Here is a 20597-nt window from a genome sequence, read left to right on the forward strand (position 1 = left end):
ATGACAGATTCGAAATTCAAATGTAATATTTTTTTATAATTAAGTGTAACAGTATTTATGGCCAGACTAAGTAGATGATGTAGCTTATTGCTATTGATATAGGGTCTTAAATGTTTTAACATAAGAAAATTGTAGAAATTAGTCGTTTAGAAAATTGCATATTTTCGTAGATTATGGACGGGTTTAACCCATTAATTCATAGATCATAAAAATTTCATATGAGTGTGTACGCTACAACATCGGTAACTCATTTATGTATATATAAAACATTTTAATTCATTCGAATATTATATATAAGTACATGAACGCACATTAAAAAAAACATTTCTAAACCAGTCTAAATGTAAAATAAATGTGAAGTTAATGTCTTTCACAATTTATATTATTATCACAAACCAAATCTCGGTTTGAGCTCAAAATAAAAATATAAAATAAAATAAACAATATAATAACATCTAGTTATAAAAACCTAGTTTTCAATGCTTTATATTCGTACCATATACATGATTTTTTTATTAATATATTTAATAGCAATATAACATTTTCAATCAAATTTTACCAGAAAAATATAAATAAAAACAAAGATATTTTTTAGCAATTCAAAATAGTGTCTAAATGCAAATTGCGAAGCAAAGTAATTTAAAAGTTAAATAAAATAAAATATAACAGTTATATATAGAATAATTTTAATAAAAGAGCGTAATAGAAACAAAGACATTGGTAACTTTTTGTGTTTAAATGTGAAACGATAATTAAATTTCACAAAAAAATACATAAACTGCCTGACAATTGTCAGACCTGGATCAAATATAAATAGGACACGGGAGAAAATAACTCTAAAAACAGAAGAATTATCTCAATTGTAACTCATACTCAAAAGTTCTGAGATAACAAAAATTTAAACATACAATCGAATTGATAATCTCGTTTTCTGAAGTCGGTTAAACATATGGGTGACTTCAAGTAATTTAAACATTTTTTTTTATATTTATTATGTAGCATTTTGCAGTTAATTATGAGATGTAAAATTTATAAAAAAAAACAGTTTCTCATTAATAAAGTAATTAAAAACTGCACTGTAATTGAATGTGTTAATCATGAGTATCAGAAACAAATAAAAAATAAATTAAAAACTGAAACGTGGAAATAGAAGTAGATATCAAGTAGGTAGTGTATTTTATTTTATTGCATGTTATATTGATTAAGATTTTTCAAATGCAACCGATGCTAGTCATCCTATCCTACTTCATATTATAAATGCGAAAGTTTGTAAGGATGTGTGTGGGCTTGTTACTCTTTCACGCAAAAACTACTGAACCGATTGCAATGAAATTGGGTACGTAGACAGCTGGATAACTGGAATAGCATATAGGCAACTTTTTAACCCGAGATTCCTACGGGATACGGACTTACCCGGGTGAAACCGCGGGGTGCAGCTAACAGTGTCATATAGTATATGATATGATTCACTGTATTAAAAATATCTGAAATAATGTATGATATGCTTAAGGATATAATAATTTCATAGCGTGTTCTTTTAACAATTAGAACCTATCCTATCATCCGTCAGCCGTTTAGTAGTTTAGTAGTTTCATCGTGATTGACGGACAAACATACTTTCACAATTATAATATTAGTGTGATAATATTAACAGTAGTTAGAGCAAGTTCAATCTATTGTCATACATCGCATCAAATAATGGATGACGAGCACTTTATTAAAGTGATCACAATGGCCTGTTTAATGCTGTTATCTTTTAACTAGGGTCATCCGATGTACCAGGGCATATCACCATTTATAGTGTTACGTATCAATATGAGTTCAAATTAGTAGTTTTGGCTCGGTCTTCATATTTAAGAATCATGAGAAGTTATTGAATATATAGCTAAATCGATTTAGTTGTTTTATCATGGGACAGACAAACACACTGTCGTTCATCTATTTAGTGTAAGGTGATAAGGGTATAATGGTAAAAATGAATACTTATATTATGAAGAGATAAATTTTATGGTTTGTATGTATTTAATAGGATCCGAAACTTAATGACCTCATTGGATAAACTCACTTAGAATTTATCTACTCGAATTAGAAGCCAACATTATCCCATATGAATAAAGGCTTAATCTTACCGGAATTATGTAGACCTACGGGACAAAAGGGTGTACGAAACATTATTTCAATGATTACAATATCGTATCGATGGAACGCGGCCTTTGTTAAATTTAATTTTTAGTTTTATAGCATTGAAATGCTTTATAAATGAGAAATTTTGAAAGAATAGAAAAAATTTGATCACGAGGCAGGATTCGAACCTTCCTATCTTTTTTACATTTATATATATCGAATAATATCACATACATAACTTCTAAGCGACTGTACCGATCAGGTTGTAATTTTACGGGTATTTGAACGATAAACCTGGATGGTTTAAAAATACAATTGGACCCTGGAGTTAGCACAATTATCGGTATGTCAACTATAAACGGACCCGTTGGGATAAAATTTTATGTGTTTCCATGGTTGTTAAGTCAAGCCATTGCTTTTTGTTTTTCTTCTTTTCTTATTTCTTCTCTTCTGTTGTTCTTCATTATGATCTGTTGTGTGTGTGTTAATATGGATGTGTTTTCATTCTTTCTTTCTTTCTTATCCAGCTTATAAGAGAATCTATCTCTATACATTAATACCAGCTGTCGCCTGCCAGCTTCATCGTCTTAATAAATTTTCTTAACAAACATTCATCCCCTATCTTATCCACTTGGGGGTAGAATTTACCAAATCCTCTCTTAGCGTCATAACATCTATCCGATGCTAAATTTCAGCCCGATTCGTCCATTGGTTTGGGCTGTGCGTTGTCAGATCACTATGTCAGTCAGTCACCTTTGAGCTATGTATATTTTGATTGAAAAGAGGTAGGACTTTCTGAGATCGTGGATGAGTTAGGAGGACGTAGGGAATAATCTCTGGATAATTGAATTGCTTTTAAAAATATTTCGCCAATAGAAAACCACGTTATCTGCGAGTGTCATAGGCTATAATTTATTTCGTTTTTAACGGGTCAACCCGAGCAGAGCCCGGATGAGCGGCTAGTGGGTAATAAAATAATAATAAAGTCTTTATTAAAACTGTTAAATACATACATACAATTATATAGGTAGAAACAATTAGATTTTTAACACGATTTATTCATTATATTATTAACCTTATCAGTCTCCTCGTGGTCGCGCTTGCTGTAAAGTGTTCGAAACGTCAGGTTAATAATATAATGATTAAATCGCGTTTAAAATCCGTTAATTTTTTTTATTTTTTAAATATATAATAAAAGTTTTTCATTTCTAAATGTATAATACTCGCGTAAAATTAAACACAAGACAATACTATAAATAGACTATCAAATTAAATGTAAAATAGTAACTAATAGTAAAGAACTTCAATAATTTTAATGTGTTAGAACGGAAAATTGGTGACGTCAGTGTGTGTTAAGCATAAAATCGTTATCATTCATATGATTTTTCAATTCGATACAGAACGCGTTTAAAAGAATTACTTGTTCATAGTAATTATTCTAGTGCCTATTTGATTTATCATCATCATCATCATCAGCCCATACATGTTCCAACTGCTGGGGCACAGGCCTCCTATGAGGGTTCAGGGCATAATCCACCACGCTGGCCAAGTGGGGGTTGGCAGATGTCACATGTCGTCGAACTTTTTTGATTCGTGGACATGCCGGTTTCCTCACGATGTTTTTCTTCGCCGTTTTAAGCAGTGGTATGGTTATCCACGTGTGCAGATAAATTGAAAATCAATTTATTTCCTGCACGCTCGCCCGGTATTGAACCCCGAAATATCGATTAAGTCCGAGGGTCTCACCACTGAGCCACCACTGCATTTTGATTTATAATATTGCCAAATAACTATAAATTGTAATACATGATATTTTTTTACAGGTTTAACTTAGGGATGAAAAGGTTGAGTTTATATACTAATGGGAGCAAAGTGAATCAAATAATATGCGCTTTTTTGAGTAAGTATCCTTTAATTATTATGGGAATTAATACTTTTTTATAGCATCGTCGGCAATGGAGCTGGTGGGTCACCTTATGGTAAGCGCTATCACGACCCATAAACATTTGGAGAGACGTAAGGTCGAATACAGGTCGATTAAGGCCTAACGCCTCAACGAATAGATTACCGATTTCAAATTGGAAAGGGATTAAGAAAGGATTGTAGAGAGGTACAAACGAAAGGACTGGGGAGTGTAAGGAAAAGGATATGGGTTTCCGTCTCCCCCAGCCACCGAACGAAACGTAGCAGTATACTTGTATAATACGAAATATAATACGTTAAATTGCAAGTGGTTTAGTACAGTTGACAATTTACAGTATCACGAGAGTCGTGTTGTTGTTAAAGTAACGTTTTCCACGATCTCACTGTAACATTGTAATAGTAATCTAGTCATTTTTAAAAATACACAAACGAATCATACAGAGCTGAGGTAACACACAAGCAATGTGTACTTTTTTTTTCAGTTTGTCTGCCCATTTTCACCTACGGAACGAGTATAGGATGGATGTCGCCAATGACGTTACTGCTACAGTCAAACAAATCCCCCAAAGGGGTACCCCTTACTGATGGAGAAGTAAATTTATATGTATACTAGCTGCACCCCGCGGTTTCACCCGCCTAAATCCGTATCCCGTAGGAATATCGAGATAAAAAGTTGCTTATATGTTATTTCAGTTGTCCAACTGTCTACGTACCAAATTTCATTGCAATCGGTTCAGTAGTTTTTGCGTGAAATAGCAACAAACACGCACATATCCTTGCAAACTTTCGCATTTATAATATTAGTAGGATAAGATTGGCATTACAGGAACAGTACAATATAAAAAAACAGAATAAATCCGAGATTATAGTGGAATATCGAATTTCGTTTTCACATAGGAGGCCCATTTCTCTTACCTCACCCTTCTCTGTTCATTCCTTCTAACCTCCAATCCTTTCCTTATCCTTCCCTTAAAAGCGGGCAGCGCATTCGCAGAGGCACTACCTCTGCGAATGTTCATGGGCGGTGGTGATCGCTTACCATCAGGCGAACCACCAGCTCAGTTGCCCGATATGGCATAAAAAATATATTTTATGTTGAGAAATTTTGAAAGAATAGAAAAAAATTTATCACTAGGCGGGATTCAAACCCGCGTTTTTTGCCAAACCGTAGCCGTCTTATTTATCAAGCATTCCAAGGTAAAAAAAAAATATTTTATGTTATCAATACATATTTCAGTGTGTCGATAAGGAAAACATACAATATGCATAAAATACATTACTGATATGAAATAACAGTTAATTTTTCATAATAAGAAACATAGTAAGTCGCATAGTGAAGATAACAACATGTTAAGTAATATTAGAATATATTACATAATCTATAGAATGTATTTTCTTTATTTTTTACTTCAACTTTATTTATTTTTTCAAAATTATTGCCTTATTCTTGCTTTGTTGTTGGATGTTTGTTTTCCTTTAAGATTGCCTGGTAGAGATCGCTACCTAGGGATAAGGCCGCTTTTTGCTAATTGTCTTAAGTTTTTTTCCTTAGGCCTTATCCTTACCTTCAGCTTTATAATATTAGTATAGATATTTACTCAACCAATCGCTCGAAGAATGTAGTCCATGTCACCCAGGAAAGGATTATTCAAATTTCTCCTGTTTTCGGAGCTCATTGGATACAAACACATAAAGCTCTCTTATATTCCTCTTTATAACATTTAGCTTGACTAGGTTCAGATTTCTTCATTGTAATATATTAATTATTGCTTTGTGCCATCGCGTACACGTTAAACATTCCTTTACAAAAAGGTTGCCTGGAAGAGATTGCTCTTGAGCAATAAGGCCGCCTTATAGTGCATATGTACCGGCATGGTCTTTTTTACAATGTCACCTTATTTTTCGGTGATATGTACTATAAATAATGAATAAAATAGTTATCAAATAATTCCAGATATCCTGGATGGCATCGTTACCATACCTATCCTGTGTGCCAGCCACGTATCTCATGGCATACTTGGGAGACCGGTTCGGAAGGAAGACCACGCTTCTATTCATGTCTCTGGCTGGAGCAGTAAGTATCATTTAATTGTATACTTGTTACCATTGTATATATTATTGCTATCGAAAATCTCGTGGTTTTGCCTCATAATTTTTAAGAAATACAAATTATTAGTACATTACAAGCCTTCCTTAATAAATGGATTATCGAAAATGAAAATTATCTTTCAATTCAAAACCAATAGTTTCTTAGATTAGCTCGCACAATTATATAAACAAAATTACGTGCATACAGATTGAACTAAACCGTGGCCTGTAATACAGTATGTAGCGCCAAAATCCTAAAGTACTTTTATTAATATTACGTTAAATTTGTGTTTTAATAATACGTATGTCTTAAGAAGGTATGTACACACACAATACAATACAATACACACACATACACACACAATATTTTAATAAAAACAGTACGGCTGAAAAACCGGCTGAATGTTCCAGAATTTTCGAGAATTCTGATTCGAAGATGACTGTTTCAGGCAATTTGGCTGCTCAAGCTATTTTCTATGAAAATATGGGTGTTCATCATTGCTCGCACCCTTGTCGGGATCATTATGGCCGGATCGTGTGTCACTTGTCCGACTTACATAAAGGAGATTAGTGAAGACAGTATAAGAGGCGCTTTGGGATGCTGGGTGAGCTCTTTTTATCAACATTAAAAGCTTTTTGAACGCTGTCGTGCTATTTTGATATTTAAAGAAAAAAATAGCTTTAAAAACTCACGCTAATCGTTTAAAGATTCCCATAATAGTAGGTAATTAAACTGTCATTATTATTGTAACATATGTAAAGGAAACTCCGCTGAATTCATGCTGCCGCTGTTACACGTTTGAAGAGGATAAAGAAAACACATGAACATACGAATAATAATTATAATTAAAACAAAACTGAACCGCCTTCAAAGGTCAGAACTGGACCAAATTTACATCAGACAGCACGAGAGGCAGCAGCGTTCAAATGAAATCGTTTCACCCAGTCGAAAGTTCTATGGTAACAAACATAAAAAAACACAGTAGAATTAAGAACCTCCTTCTTTTTTGGAAATCTGGAAAACACATTTACAGCAGCTCGACTCATGACAATTTTGACATCCATTCCAGGGAGCACTTTTTGCCGGCACGGGCAGTCTATTTGCCTACATCATTGGCGACCTATTGACTTACAATACGATCTTATGGGTGTTCTTAGCGATACCTGTATTACATTTTGTGATGTTCCTTGCTATGCCGGAGTCACCTTCGTATCTAGTGAAGAAAGGAAGAGTGGAGGTAAATTCAAAATCTAATTGGAATTTTTACTCTAATCAGGCTAATATATATGTAAGTTAATCGATGGTGTCTTTCCTTTTAAGTTGTTTAATAGAAATTTATGAATTTATAAAAACATTTGTTTGATGGTAAGCGATCATCACTGCCCATTACTGCTGTCATAAACCAGCGTTTGGATGATGTCCCTTTCAACATTGAAATATGGTAAAGTTAATAATAGAAATCATTGTTTTAGGAAGCAACCTGTGCACTAGCTTGGCTCCGGTGCAGAAGTTCTGTGGACACCGTGATACATCACGAAATAGAAGTCATAATGAAAGAACAGAAAAGAGACGAAGAGAATAAACAATTCATGTTGAAAAGCATACGTAAGATTCTTTTATAAAAGGCCCACTTAATTCTAATTTATCCGTCGTATAGCTGTTATTAACTGAAACAAAGTTGTTCTGTCTTCGCGCCATTTTCCTACAAGCTGAAGCACGTTTGATTTTCCATAAATTTTTTGACATTTCCTATATTAAAATTCAACGCACATGATACATCAAATATTAAATAGGAGTGAAGTAAAGATAGACGATCAATAATATAAAAGTTTCATCATCATCAACACCAGCTCATATTAATGTTCCCACTGCTAGGGACACAGGCCTCCTATGAGGGTTCAGGCCATATCCACCACGCTGGCCAAGTGCGGGTTGGCAGATGTCACATGTCGTCGAACTATATACAAGTTTATTAACAGTTAATCTGGCGAAGCTTGTGCTGTGCGGAAGCGGTTCTTCTGTACCTATTGATTCTATGGTAATACTAACAGAACGTTTATATTTCAGTAACAGACAAAATTCTCTTCAAGGCCTTTCAAATAGCCTTAGTCGCCGCTTTGTCCAGGGAGGTATGTGGTGCAGTTCCTGTACTGAACTTTGCTGGAGACATCTTTAACTTGGCCTCGAAAGAGGACACGGGATTGGTGCTCAGTCCGAACCAGCAGGCCATGATGCTTGGTGTAGTGCAGCTCAGTGGGTCACTTCTAGCGTCTAGTGTGGTTGAGAGGTTTGGTAGAAAGGTGAATTTATACAAATGTAAAATCACAGAAGAATTTCTTTACATTTTATCAGTTAATCTGAAAATCAGCTTGAAAATAGTTTTGTTAAGGATAGTCCAAATATCAAGGAAGACTATAAATAAGCGATTTAACATCATAATAAAAAATAATTAAAAACCGTAAAATTATTTCCTTGTACACCCCTATGTACATCACGTAACATATAAAGATTTCGTAACAAAAAGTGGTGCTTTTTTCAAAATTTCAAAAAAGGAGGAGATTCTCCATTTAACTTTATTTTTCTGTTTGTTAACTCATTACCTTTTACTAGGTGAACCGACCTTGATGATTCTTTTTATATTCAACAACTTCTCATGTCCCATTTAACCCTTGGCATGCCTGGTAGGGTCTGTCAGACCCACACCAACGCGCGAACCGTTGTAGTTCATTTAAATTTGAATTTCGAGCCTCACCGTTTTTAGTAGCTGGCCGTTACTAATCGCGGAATGCCCTCCACCCGCTTCCTCAGTCCGCAGTGAGCTATCAGCGTAAAAGGACTTGCGTAAAGTGCCTCCGGGTCCCACAGACCCCACCAGGCATACGGCGTGACTTTATTTTGTAAGTATTAATTTTTCTTTTTTCTTATAAATATTGGAATTTGTCCGTTAAATAATATTAGTTTGTACATTACATTATCCTATTTTATTTTTTTTCAGTTTAATCATGAATAAACAACTAACAGACTAGAACATAGCAAGTTTATTATTCCAAGAGTTGGATGTTGAAGACTTAGCTGCATTTGATTCAAGTGGAGAAGAGTTTGACGAAGATGATACGTTTGTCCCGCGAAAAAAGATCGGAAAACCCAGTACATTTGTGAGACATGTAGTTGTCACATTTGTCTTCTCTACTCGATTTTTCAATGCGCAAAGTGTTACCGAACAAAGCTTTACAAAGTGTAAATGCAAGGGATGAAGACTAATTATTTTGTTATTAAGATTAAGTATATGATAGTGCCTCACACTGGATTAAAGTCTGATTATGATCTCAATACTTTTGATACTAATTATATGTTAACAAAGTTATAGTCACGAAATTTTGCTTAAAAATTTGAGTTAAACTTTAATTTCCAATATTTTAATAAAGTTGATTAATTTCTAATATGATTTTTTTACTATCTCTTTTTTGCCCTTTAAACATGCGTCTTGAATCATTAAATCACCTAACATAATAAAATTTATTGAAAAAAATGCTATTTTGAAATCGGGGTCTGAGAGACCCACCAGGCATACAGTGTAACTTATGCCCACCAGGCATGCCAAGGGTTAAATTTGGTCTAGTTCTGACAATTTAAAGCGGTCTCTTTTTTGCAAAAATAATGTCTCAAATACTAAATACCACTTAACATTATACTAATAATATGCATTTAACAATTCAAATTGTTATATTATTGCACCATAACTGCAATAATGATTCTACCACTCCTTTTAAAACCAATATCTTGCCTTCCAGAGGCTTATGATCATAACCTGCCTCGCATCTGGCCTCAGCATGTGCCTGCTGGCCACTTGGTTCCTCATCACCGACTTGAACGTCATCACCTCAGCCTGGATACCCGTCATCACGTTATGTGTATGCATCTTCTGTGATGCAGCTGGGCTTATGCCCATATCTGTGGTAATCACGGGTGAAATATTCTCTTATAAGGTGAGTTTTATAGATTTATGATCATGCCTGTTTATCCTAAAATCTGTCATTAATCACACTATTCACATCTCTAATACTACTACAGTATTATACTCATTATAATATTATAAATGTGAAAGTTTATTTGTTTGGATATTTGTCCGTCAATCACGCTGAAACTACTAAACGGATTTTGATGAAATTTGGTATACAGACAGGGTATGAGGTGACTTGAGTGATAGGATACTTATCCCGATTAAATGCTCCCTTGGGGTAAATCAGGAATCTTGATATCCGAGAGGAGCAGGGACGAGCGTCTAATCAATCATTAAATAACCATGATGTATTCTTTTTCTTCTTCACAGTATCGTGGGTCAGTATTAGCAACAACGATGGCGATCGCTTCCATAGCTGACTTCTTCCAATTGCTATTCTTCAAGCCTCTTGCGAAATCAATAGGAGTCTACGCAGCGTTTTACTTCTTCGGCACTATGTGTCTTTTGACAGCATTATACGTCATATTTAGAGTTCCTGAAACAAGGAATAGAAGTCTGGAAGACATTTACAATGATTTACGACCAAAGCAAGAGAGGATAGTAGGAAGAAAGGACGTTGGGTAATAGTGTAGAATTTAAAATGACTTTCTTGTAATAGTTGATAAGTCTTTTGTAATAATGTTGAATGTGAGTTGAAGATTAACCAACTTAATGAAATGGCTCCGTTGTGCGCTGAGTTTGGTACTGATCTGACGTAAATATATCCTGGAGCAAACTGTACTGGGCAAATCGCAATTTCATTTTAAATTAAATAGCTTATAGACGGCAAATTATGGATCCTTTCAAAAATGTTGTTTCAGTAAATGTAGTAACAGGCAATTGGTAGAAATTAGTTGTGACTGTTTTAAATAATGTTATTTCGATATTTTTGAGATAATACATACAGAGGTAAATCATTGACGATGTTTTGCTTGTTTTTAGATATTATGTTCCTATTTATATTAGCATAGGTATTGTATATTGTGCATTTAATAACTAGAGGCTATACATTTTTATAAATTTAAATTAATTTTCCTATTTTTAACACCGACCCATTTCTTTGTTTTATTTATTATTTTACCTTTTAATTTTAGGAATATGACTTTTAAAAGTTATTTTTACGTGTTGATTTTGTAAATGACGTTGCATCAAAATCCGCCCAGCTGTTTTGATGATCGGAATATCCAAAAAATCATAATTTTAAAAAATGACTAAAAAGACATATCTAACATGTTTTTTTTATCTTAAATGTATAAAAAACGGATAGCATAAAAAAGCTGTTTTATAATCTCACATAATTTCCATAAAAGTCTAATTAAAATGTATCAGTATGTAATTATATTAAAATGAAAAGCATTTTAATTAAATTAATTAAACAGACTGATTAAAGAAATAAATATGTACGTACATGTTTGTACGTACATTCTTATTATTTTAAAATTTCACTGCAAAATATTTTTGTGTTTTTTTTTTTATTTTAATAAGTATTGTGCATTTAACAATTAATCATTTTTATTGTTAAATGTAAAAATGAAAACTTTTTTATCACCTTATGTAAAATTAAACCAATGGAGAAGCTACTGAAAACTTTAAAAATCAAATATAGAAAAAAATAAAACGTATTGAGAATGAGAGATGTTTTCTTTAATAGACTTCCAAACCACTCAAACGTCCATGGGCGGTGGTAACGTTCACCATCAGGCGACCCATTCCACTACCGACGATGACATAAAAACATCGGAACTATGAATCAACAGCAGTCCCTCACCAGGAAATTTTTCTTAGCTTAGAAAATGATTCGTATTACCAGTGGTAAACGGTAAAACTTTTTCATGACGATTCAAAAGTGCTTCTAGAAGAATCGAATGGTAAAACTATGTCATGACCATTCAATAGTGCTTCTAGAAGAATCCAATGGTAAAACTATGTCATAAATAATTGAATAAACAAATGTTAGTTTTATATGGGTTCATATAAATTAAATTTTACGTACAAATAGCTGTTTAAATGTATTTACAAAGTGATAAATTCAATGAAATTGTATTTAACGATTCCGTTTCTCGTGTTTTTGTCACATTTTAATGCCTTCATTATTATGTTTTATTACTTGGTGTCAAACGAAATTTATTTTACCTTTACGTTACCTAATAAAATATTTGATAATTGATCGAAAAAAAATATATTTATGTATTAAAAATCCGATGCCGATTTCGCCTGTGTAGTTGACAAGTCAGGGATAAAACTATCTCATGTCCAGTCCCACCTCTGCCAATTGTTATCTAAATCGGTACAGCCGTTCCTGAGTTATAAAAAGTTCACCTAACACGAACTTATTATGTATACAAAAATATATTTATATTACCCAAAAACTACAATACAATAACCAAAGAACAGCGAATTGCAGATTAATTACAAATGTGTAAATTTATTTAGTTCTAACAACTGTGTCGTGTTGTGCAGTCGTGAATATGAGTACTAGGATATTATTCCTTGGAAGTAAAATCAACCAAATATTATGTGCTGTTACGAGTAGGTGTTGTGGAAAATTTTCTATTACATTATTTATAATCTGTACTAATATTATATAGCTGAAGAGTTTGTTTGTTTTAACGCATAAATATCAGGAACTACTGGTCCGATTTGAAAAATTCTTTCAGTGTTTGATAGCCAATTTATTGAGGAAGGCTATAGGCTATATATGTAACACGGGCGAAGCCGGGGCGGACAGCTAGTCTATGTATGTAGAAAAACTTGTAAAATGATGGATGAATTCGAAAATAGAGGAGGTCATTTTGTGCTTGTTACCTCAGAACTTTCGTCTGGGTAAACTGTTTTACCGGCATCTTATGGTTGTGAAAAATCTTTTCTACTCGAGCTAGCACGGTATTCGAATTTAGAACCTCCTTTCGTGAAGTCGGTATTAAAAGTAACGAATACAATAACTTATTTTAAATAGTTTTTGGTACAAACTGACCAATTAACACCAAGCAAGTATAACGTATAAATTATGTTTAAAAATATGTTTGTATTATGAAATTAATATTTCGCATAGGTAATTAATACGCTTGTGAAGGAAAACATTGAGTGTGTCGAATTTTTATTTAATTTGACACACTTAATCGGCACACGTATACACCACACGCATGTCACACTATGCCTAATTATATCTACTTCCTACTAATATTATGCGAAAGTTTGTAAGGATGTGTGTGTGTTTTTTGCTCTTTCACGCAAAAGCTATTGAACCGATTGCAATCGGACGGAGATTCTTATGATTCGCTTTTTACTTGAACCCACGTGGTCCCATTTATTCTTAGTCTTGTCATTATTAGATTACTTGGTCATTACTTTTGATAAAAATAATTATAAATTAATAAGACTCTTATTTAAATTCTTAGCAGCTTTATGAAAGTTTGGTGAATTCATATGTTCATTATTAATATTATTTATTTTAGGTACATCATTTAATAAGCATTGAGCATTCCTCCTGAACTAATGTATCAAATTGAAACTATGGCTAGTATTAAGATAACTAACTGAAAAATATCGTCAAATCGACAAGCCTTGTCTTGAAGTCAATTAATAACCACTAGTATAATATTGAAAATGTTTGTTCCTGTGTTATTGTTAGAAAGAAGAAAATAAAAGAACCGTGGGAATGAAAACACAAGCACTGGTGTTAGTTAGTCTGGCATGGAACTTAAATCTATATATCTCCTGTATTATGTTATCTATGTCTTCACGTAATAAACAACGCTTCTCATAAAATTACTTTTGTACAAAAAGTAATTAACGTCACACAATTAAGAGTTTATCGAATTTTATGTTCTGTTTTTAGTAAACAATTTTTGGAATTTTTCCACTTAAAAAGTTTGTTAAATAATGACTTGTGATAATAATTTGTTAATTTGAATGAGAAAACGTTTATATGAAAACTAAATCATCTTTCAATGATAAAATGATTTGATGATGATGATGGATGATGATTCACAAAAGAAAACAGCAACCTTGTTATAATTGAAATTAATATAATAACGAAAACTAGTAACACTGAATTCTGATTTTATCTACAATAATGAAAAGTATCTATTATTTATTATGGTGCAGGGTGACCGTAGTTGGTGGTTGGTGGTTCGCCTGATGGTAAACGATCATCACCGCCCATGAACGCTCATGAAAAAGCATTTTCCGCTTTTAAGGGGTGAAGGATTAGGACAGCATTGACGACGTGAGAAGAGGGGAATCTTATCGGTCTTCTCTTTACATTGCGTTTATTAAATTTATCACTTCTTAGTTCATAGCACGAAGTGTTAATAACGTTCCATTAACACTTCGTAAAACGCTTCTTAACAAGATGCATTTCTTTACAGTTTGCTTGCCCGTGTTCAGTTATGGAAACAGCTTGGGGTGGATGTCCCCTATGGCTCTGTTATTGCAATCAGAGGATTCACCAAGAGGAGAACCACTCCCTGATATAGAGGTATACTGCGTCTACTCCAATCATTTGTCGTTTATCGTATTTAGCTTTCTTCTTAAGGACTTCTGAGTTAACAAAATTTTCCTATTCTCAATTTAAATTTTTACCAGCATTACTCCGCGGCTTCACCTACTAAGTTTGAATACGCTAAAGAAGTAATGACAAACTCTCGATAGATATTGTTCATGGATTAAAATTTTAATTATTATTTAACTTATCGGTCAAAGCCATCTTTTAAAAACTAAAACAGCGAACTTGTTTTTATCACGTTTTCAATTTAAGAAATGTGTAATTGAAAAATAGAATTTTAAAAAGTGTTTTTCGTTGCTATTAGGCGGCGTAAAGTATGTCATGATATATCAGCTATTGATAAGTCTATCATGGTTAAGAAAGTATTAACTTATTTTACGTTATACGATTGAATGTAAAAAGATCAAAGAAAATTAATTTTTCTTGTCATGTCTTCATTATTTCCCATGACAAAGTCGACCTTTCACTAACGAACCTAAACTTCCACGTGGTTGATAGAAAGCTATTATTTCTTAGATATCCTGGATGGCGTCTGTACCATACTTAGCGTCGGTACCTCTATACTATTTGTTGGCATTCACTAGCGATCGATACGGAAGGAAAAGCACACTGCTGGTCTCTGCTATTGTAGGATCTGTGAGTATTATGCTTTTAAGTGAAGTCCCGTGTCCTCTGGTAGAGTATGGGGTGGTCTGTGTGACTGATCAATTTTCTTCTGGGCAAGTAGGTGATCAGCCTTCTGTGGCCTGCCAGACTGAGACATTTTTTTTGTTCCTCACCGGGAATCGAACCTAGATCGTAGTACCTTCTAAGAATTATATTAAAAAAAAGCTATATGACCATCTAATTGCAAGAAATAGACCAAATTTAAATGGGACCACAACAGCTGTTATATAAAAAAGAGTCATCAAAACTGGTTCCCTCAGTAATGGAATAAAGAATCTTCTCTATGATACACAAATTGCCCTATGTTTTCTGCTGTTGAGGACTTTCTGTTTCAACGCGCTTGCTCATTATTATAATAATTTCATTTAGATTTTCTGGTGATTTCTCGCAAAGATACCTAATTGAAAATTACGATAAAAAAATCTAAAATCTAAATTACATTTCAAAAAGAGTTCCGTAAAAAATACAATAGGGTTGATATACTACCCTGAATTAAACTTTTAACTAGAGTCCCGTAAGCAAATTAAGGCAAACTTATTCCATCAGACATCTTTCATTTTTATTTACCAATTCAACGATCGTCCCATAACTTTGTCCTGTCGCTCTCGGCGGAGCGGTCGTGGTCACCATGTGGTATCAGGGGTGGATGTCACGCTTCACGATGTTTCACCATCTCGGCCTGTTCCCTGTTATTCTGCCACACTCGTGCAACGCACCAGCAATAGGCGATTTAATCTGATCGATCCACCGATATTTCTCTGTCTCTGTATGCAGGGTATCTGGATACTCAAGCTGTGCTCCACAAGCTTCTGGGCGTTCATCATCGCTCGTTGCTTGATTGGTGTGGTGATGGCGGTATCCTTCGTCACGTGTCCCGTGTACATCAAGGAGATCAGCGAGAACAATATCAGAGGAGTGTTGGGATGCTTTGTATGTATTTTGACTGTTTGTAATTGTTGTATATTTCGTTATAACAAGCATTTGTTTCACCTGGGTTTGTCCGTGGTACGTGGATCATATATACATTATAGCACTTAGATCACGTATATAACCAACGGTAAAAGAATCATTGATATCTGTCCAGTAGATCCTAACATTAGCGCATTCAAACAAACACCTTAGCATTATATTAAAGCCAGAGGGCAAAAGTCTACTTGAAAATGTTTGCCTACGATTTCATGAGCTGGTTTAACCGCGAGGCACAGTTGTAGAAATTTATAGACGTTTTTTTTTTTGCTCTTTCACGCTAAAACCTCTCTCTTTGGGATCCGTATAAAATTTGGTTCCGTGATATTTAATAACCTGGATTAGCACATATGATATATTTTAGGGTACATCGCGAGTGAAATCGTAAGTTCCAGCCAGCATTATTTGTTGTACTTGTTATGTATTTTCTTTTTGCTGTATATTTTTTAAATCACACTATTTCGTCAATTAAATGTTTCTTTCTAATATGTAAGCCTATTTGAAATTAAATTGTTTAAACAGGTGGTAAAAATACGTCATTTCATTTCAAATAGTTTTAAGTCATGGCATTTCATAGCGATGTTTACATACTGAATAGATTGCTTAATAAAACTTATAAGTAACTAGCTGTGCCCTGCGGTTTCTCCCATGTCATGCATGGTGTTATGTATATATATAAATTTTCGAATCGGACCAGTAATTCCTGCGATTAGCACGTTCAAACAAATAAGGTTTACAGCTTTATAATATTGGTTAACGTTGATAATTTAATTTTAAATTTTATAGCATTGCAATGCTTTATAATGACAAATTTTGAAAGAATAGAAAAAATTTGATCACGAGGTGGTATTTTGTTCGAAAATTTATCAAGGTTAATAATGTTCACGATTTATGATTCCAGCCCGCTGTTTTCTACACTGGTGGAAGTTTGTTTAACTACATAATAGGAGATATGCTGAGTTATCGTACAATACTTTTGGTGTGTGTTAGCATATCCCTGGTCGGATTCCTGCTTTGTTTGTCCTTGCCAGAATCTCCGTCATATCTTGTGAAGACTGGAAAAATTGAGGTGAGACGAAAAAGAGAGAATAATTTCATGGCCCCTTTGCCTCACCCAAACTATTTTTGATCGATTTTCTTAAAAGAGAAAGAGAGAAATGATATCAAATTCAAATAATCTATAATAATATCCAAATTAATGCTTAGAGTTAAGTACGGAAAAATCATCTCAAGCGATAATTGCTGAAAAAAATTAAAGTGAAGGTCAAGGTGATAGGTCAACTATAATATTACAATATGTACACAGCTCTTAATGAGCAAGCAACGTAAATTTTACGTCTCAAATACCTTGCTAAAAGACTTAGCAGCTTCTATCAAAATAAACGTTAACTCGTCTGAATTTTTTTTTGGCTTCTCATCTAAAAAATTGCTCTATTTCTTTTTTTTGACACTTTAAGGTATTCAACTTATAAATATCATAACGCTAAAATACAATGACTAATATAATGACGTGATTTTAGGAAGCTCAAAAAGTACTCCTTTGGCTGAGAAGACAATCAACAGTAGATGATGGAATTCAACAAGAGATCGAAGTGATCAAGGCGGAACAGAAAAATGATGAAATGTCTAATAATGAGTCGTTAATAAAGACAATTTGTAAGTTAAATTGCCATATTAAATTTTCTGCGCCACGTGGTTGCACCTGTGGACAAAGATGCTAACAAAATCAAGTATTTCTAAGTTTATAAGTTTGGCACATAAGTTGGCACATGGCACTGCAAAGTATAATCAAAATTCAAAAAATTCAATCCAAAATAAAACAGTTTTCGCGTGAAAGAGTTACAAAGATATTTATATAAATATTATATACACTTACGAGCTTCCGCATTAAAATTACTTTTAGGGTTTCAGGATTAGTAGGATAAATATCAATTAAATTAGAGAATAAGTAAAGGTCAAGCTAATATAAAATTTTTGAAAATTACGACTGCTTAAATAACATAATGTTACTCTAGCCTCTAAACTATCTCGAGACATAAAAAAGCTATACAATAGCTCCATCGCGACGTGAAAGAAAGACAAATAAACAAACATATTTTCGCATTTATAATCTTCCAGTTCTGTTATATATAGTCAAAACTAAAGTCAGAACTATTACTATGTAATAATAATTTACGAATATAAAATGTTTCTTAATGTTTTTGCTTCTAAGGTATAAAATACAAAAATTTTCAGTAACCGACCGAATCCTCTTCAAAGCATTTCAAATAGCCATGATGGCAGCTTTAGCCCGAGAGGTCTGTGGTGCTGTACCAGTCAACAATTTTGCTGGAAATATTTTCCAAGAAGCTGCTTCAGGAACTAAACTGGTATTGAATCCAAACCAGCAAGCCATGATGCTGGGTTCTGTGCAATGTTTGGGATCAATTCTTGCGTCGAGCCTTGTGGAGAAATGTGGGCGAAGAGTGAGTACATTTGATAGTAAATGGATAGTTTTTAATTTTGAAAGGCCATGTGTCTCATTATACTTTTCCTAATAGATAGATAACGATACAATAGAAGACAATTTGAATTGGAACTCATGTTCTTGAAACTTAATGGCTCAAAGTAGAGGGCGCAACACCTGTCTTGCGACATGACATTGATACCTTAAATTTTACATACCTATAACTGTATTCAACGATTACCATTATAGATAAATATAGCCTTGTGTCCTTTGTTATTAATGCATGTTCATTTCGATACTGTTGCAATATTTGAAATTTCTCCTCTTCAGCCTCTCCTCTTCATAACATGCATCATATCAGGTCTAAGCATGTGCCTGCTGGCGTCTTGGTTCGTACTGAAAGACTTCGACATCCACGCTCCATCCTGGATCCCCGTGACTACTTTGTGTGTTTGCATCTTCTGCGATTCAGCTGGATTGCTACCTCTTGGCACCGTCATTACGGGGGAAATATTCTCCTTTAAGGTATACCTTTCTTTAAATAAATATTTATCTAATCGTCGGTACGTACTGATTTATTATTAGGACACAAATAGTGTAAAATTAATTATAATTTGGGTGAGACAGTTGTTTTTAAATTCCGTATTTAGATATACCTGGGTTACGCTAAGATAGTAGGTCAGTTCAGGTAAGTGAAGCACCTATTTTCGATTTAGATTTTAAAACAATCAGAGAAACAGTATAGTGCATCTCTATCCCCATACGCCACAACGGGGCACTGGATTTCGCTTTATTTTAACATTACTTAATATTTATTTAATGATTCATTATTAAAATACATGCGTGATTAGTTTTATCAATTAAATCAAATGTGTATTCTCGGAAAACCTAATCTTATCGTCATTCTCTATTTCCGATGCATTACAATCAAATGAGTTTTTGGAATACTCACAGTCACCCTAATTCTGTAATACGTAAAAATTATGTGTCTGTTTTTACTCAAAACTGAACTGAATTTATGGGAAGAACATAGATGAGTTTATCAAGATAACATATTTAAAACAAAAATTTAAATCGCCTTATAGCTGTTAGAGCTAGACCAAATTTAAATGGGCATCTGTTACCATTTAAAATAATAAACAGCCTTTTTTGGAAGTTGAAAATAAAAATAGATATAAGTGTGACCTTCACAGTATCTACGTTCCAAATAAACATTATTTATTAATCTAGAACCGCTGGAAAGTGAGCATTTTCATAAACAGACAATTATCTAAATGCATATAAACTCGTGAACTCCTTACAGTATCGGGGCACAGTGCTAGCGACTTCCATGGCCTTCGCATCACTGATAGACTTCTTCCAAGTTCTTTTCTTCAAACTGCTGGCGGGTGCCATCGGCGTGAAGTTTCCGTTCTATATATTTGGAGCTATGTGCTTACTCACAGCGCTGTATGTGATTCTGAGTGTACCAGAGACTAAAACTAGACCTCTGGATGAAATTTATAATGATTTACGGAGCAAAAAGGAGAAGAGAGAACCAGAATTGCAGAATGAGTACATATCTAGATTCTAAAGGACTGATGGAGTTGTGATATTAGGAAGGACCATCTAATGTTATAATCTAAGCTTTTGGATTAAAGTTAATTGGCATTCAGAATAAATTTCGATGTTTATAGCTACATCTCATATCGAAATCCATACAACGGTTTGAGCTGTAGGACGTACTAATGAAATGGTCATAGTCACATACATGTATCCATACGATAGAAAACCATGACCCACCTTCTGGCATTGTTGGATTAAACTGAATCTTACCAATATAGAAAAAAGGAGAACTAACTAAATTTGGCTATCTCGTAAATAGTCTATATTTTAA

The 20597-nt window shown here is 33.7% G+C and overlaps 2 protein-coding genes and 1 long non-coding RNA gene across 3 annotated transcripts in view; all 3 read left to right on the top strand.

The window, feature by feature from the left end:
* The window catches only part of LOC119837123 (facilitated trehalose transporter Tret1-like), a 12665-nt gene extending 1241 nt beyond the window's left edge, over positions 1 to 11424 (top strand). Inside the window, exons 2-10 of the mRNA XM_038362629.1 lie at positions 3948 to 4024; positions 4530 to 4639; positions 6002 to 6121; positions 6585 to 6740; positions 7206 to 7373; positions 7609 to 7741; positions 8204 to 8436; positions 9928 to 10122; positions 10467 to 11424. Coding sequence (XP_038218557.1) covers positions 3961 to 4024; positions 4530 to 4639; positions 6002 to 6121; positions 6585 to 6740; positions 7206 to 7373; positions 7609 to 7741; positions 8204 to 8436; positions 9928 to 10122; positions 10467 to 10721 — 1434 coding nt within the window. The 5' untranslated portion in view covers positions 3948 to 3960 and the 3' untranslated portion in view covers positions 10722 to 11424. The remainder of the gene's footprint in view (positions 1 to 3947; positions 4025 to 4529; positions 4640 to 6001; positions 6122 to 6584; positions 6741 to 7205; positions 7374 to 7608; positions 7742 to 8203; positions 8437 to 9927; positions 10123 to 10466) is intronic.
* Positions 8813 to 9745, top strand: LOC119837124. The gene is made up of 2 exons (XR_005288135.1): positions 8813 to 9033; positions 9132 to 9745. It is a non-coding gene; the product is annotated as an uncharacterized LOC119837124 (long non-coding RNA).
* A 1180-nt stretch (positions 11425 to 12604) lies between the features above and the next one.
* LOC119837070 (facilitated trehalose transporter Tret1-like) lies at positions 12605 to 20317 on the top strand. The gene is made up of 9 exons (XM_038362561.1): positions 12605 to 12665; positions 14507 to 14616; positions 15160 to 15279; positions 16084 to 16239; positions 17177 to 17344; positions 17796 to 17931; positions 18511 to 18740; positions 19052 to 19246; positions 20025 to 20317. The coding sequence occupies exons 1-9, from the start codon at positions 12605 to 12607 to the stop codon at positions 20292 to 20294; spliced, it is 1446 nt and encodes a 481-aa protein (XP_038218489.1). The 3' UTR covers positions 20295 to 20317.
* Positions 20318 to 20597: the final 280 nt, after the last annotated feature.

The sequence above is a fragment of the Zerene cesonia genome, chromosome 26 (genome assembly GCF_012273895.1).
Source record: "Zerene cesonia ecotype Mississippi chromosome 26, Zerene_cesonia_1.1, whole genome shotgun sequence".
NCBI classification, from domain to species: domain Eukaryota; kingdom Metazoa; phylum Arthropoda; class Insecta; order Lepidoptera; family Pieridae; genus Zerene; species Zerene cesonia.

Excerpts from the sequence above, each read along its gene's own strand:
- LOC119837070 (XM_038362561.1), top strand. The coding sequence starts at position 12,605 with ATGAGTACTAGGATATTATTCCTTGGAAGTAAAATCAACCAAATATTA. Across the intron at positions 14,617-15,159 it reads AACCACTCCCTGATATAGAG|ATATCCTGGATGGCGTCTGT; the intron begins GTATACTGCGTC and ends ATTATTTCTTAG. Across the intron at positions 16,240-17,176 it reads GAGGAGTGTTGGGATGCTTT|CCCGCTGTTTTCTACACTGG; the intron begins GTATGTATTTTG and ends TTATGATTCCAG.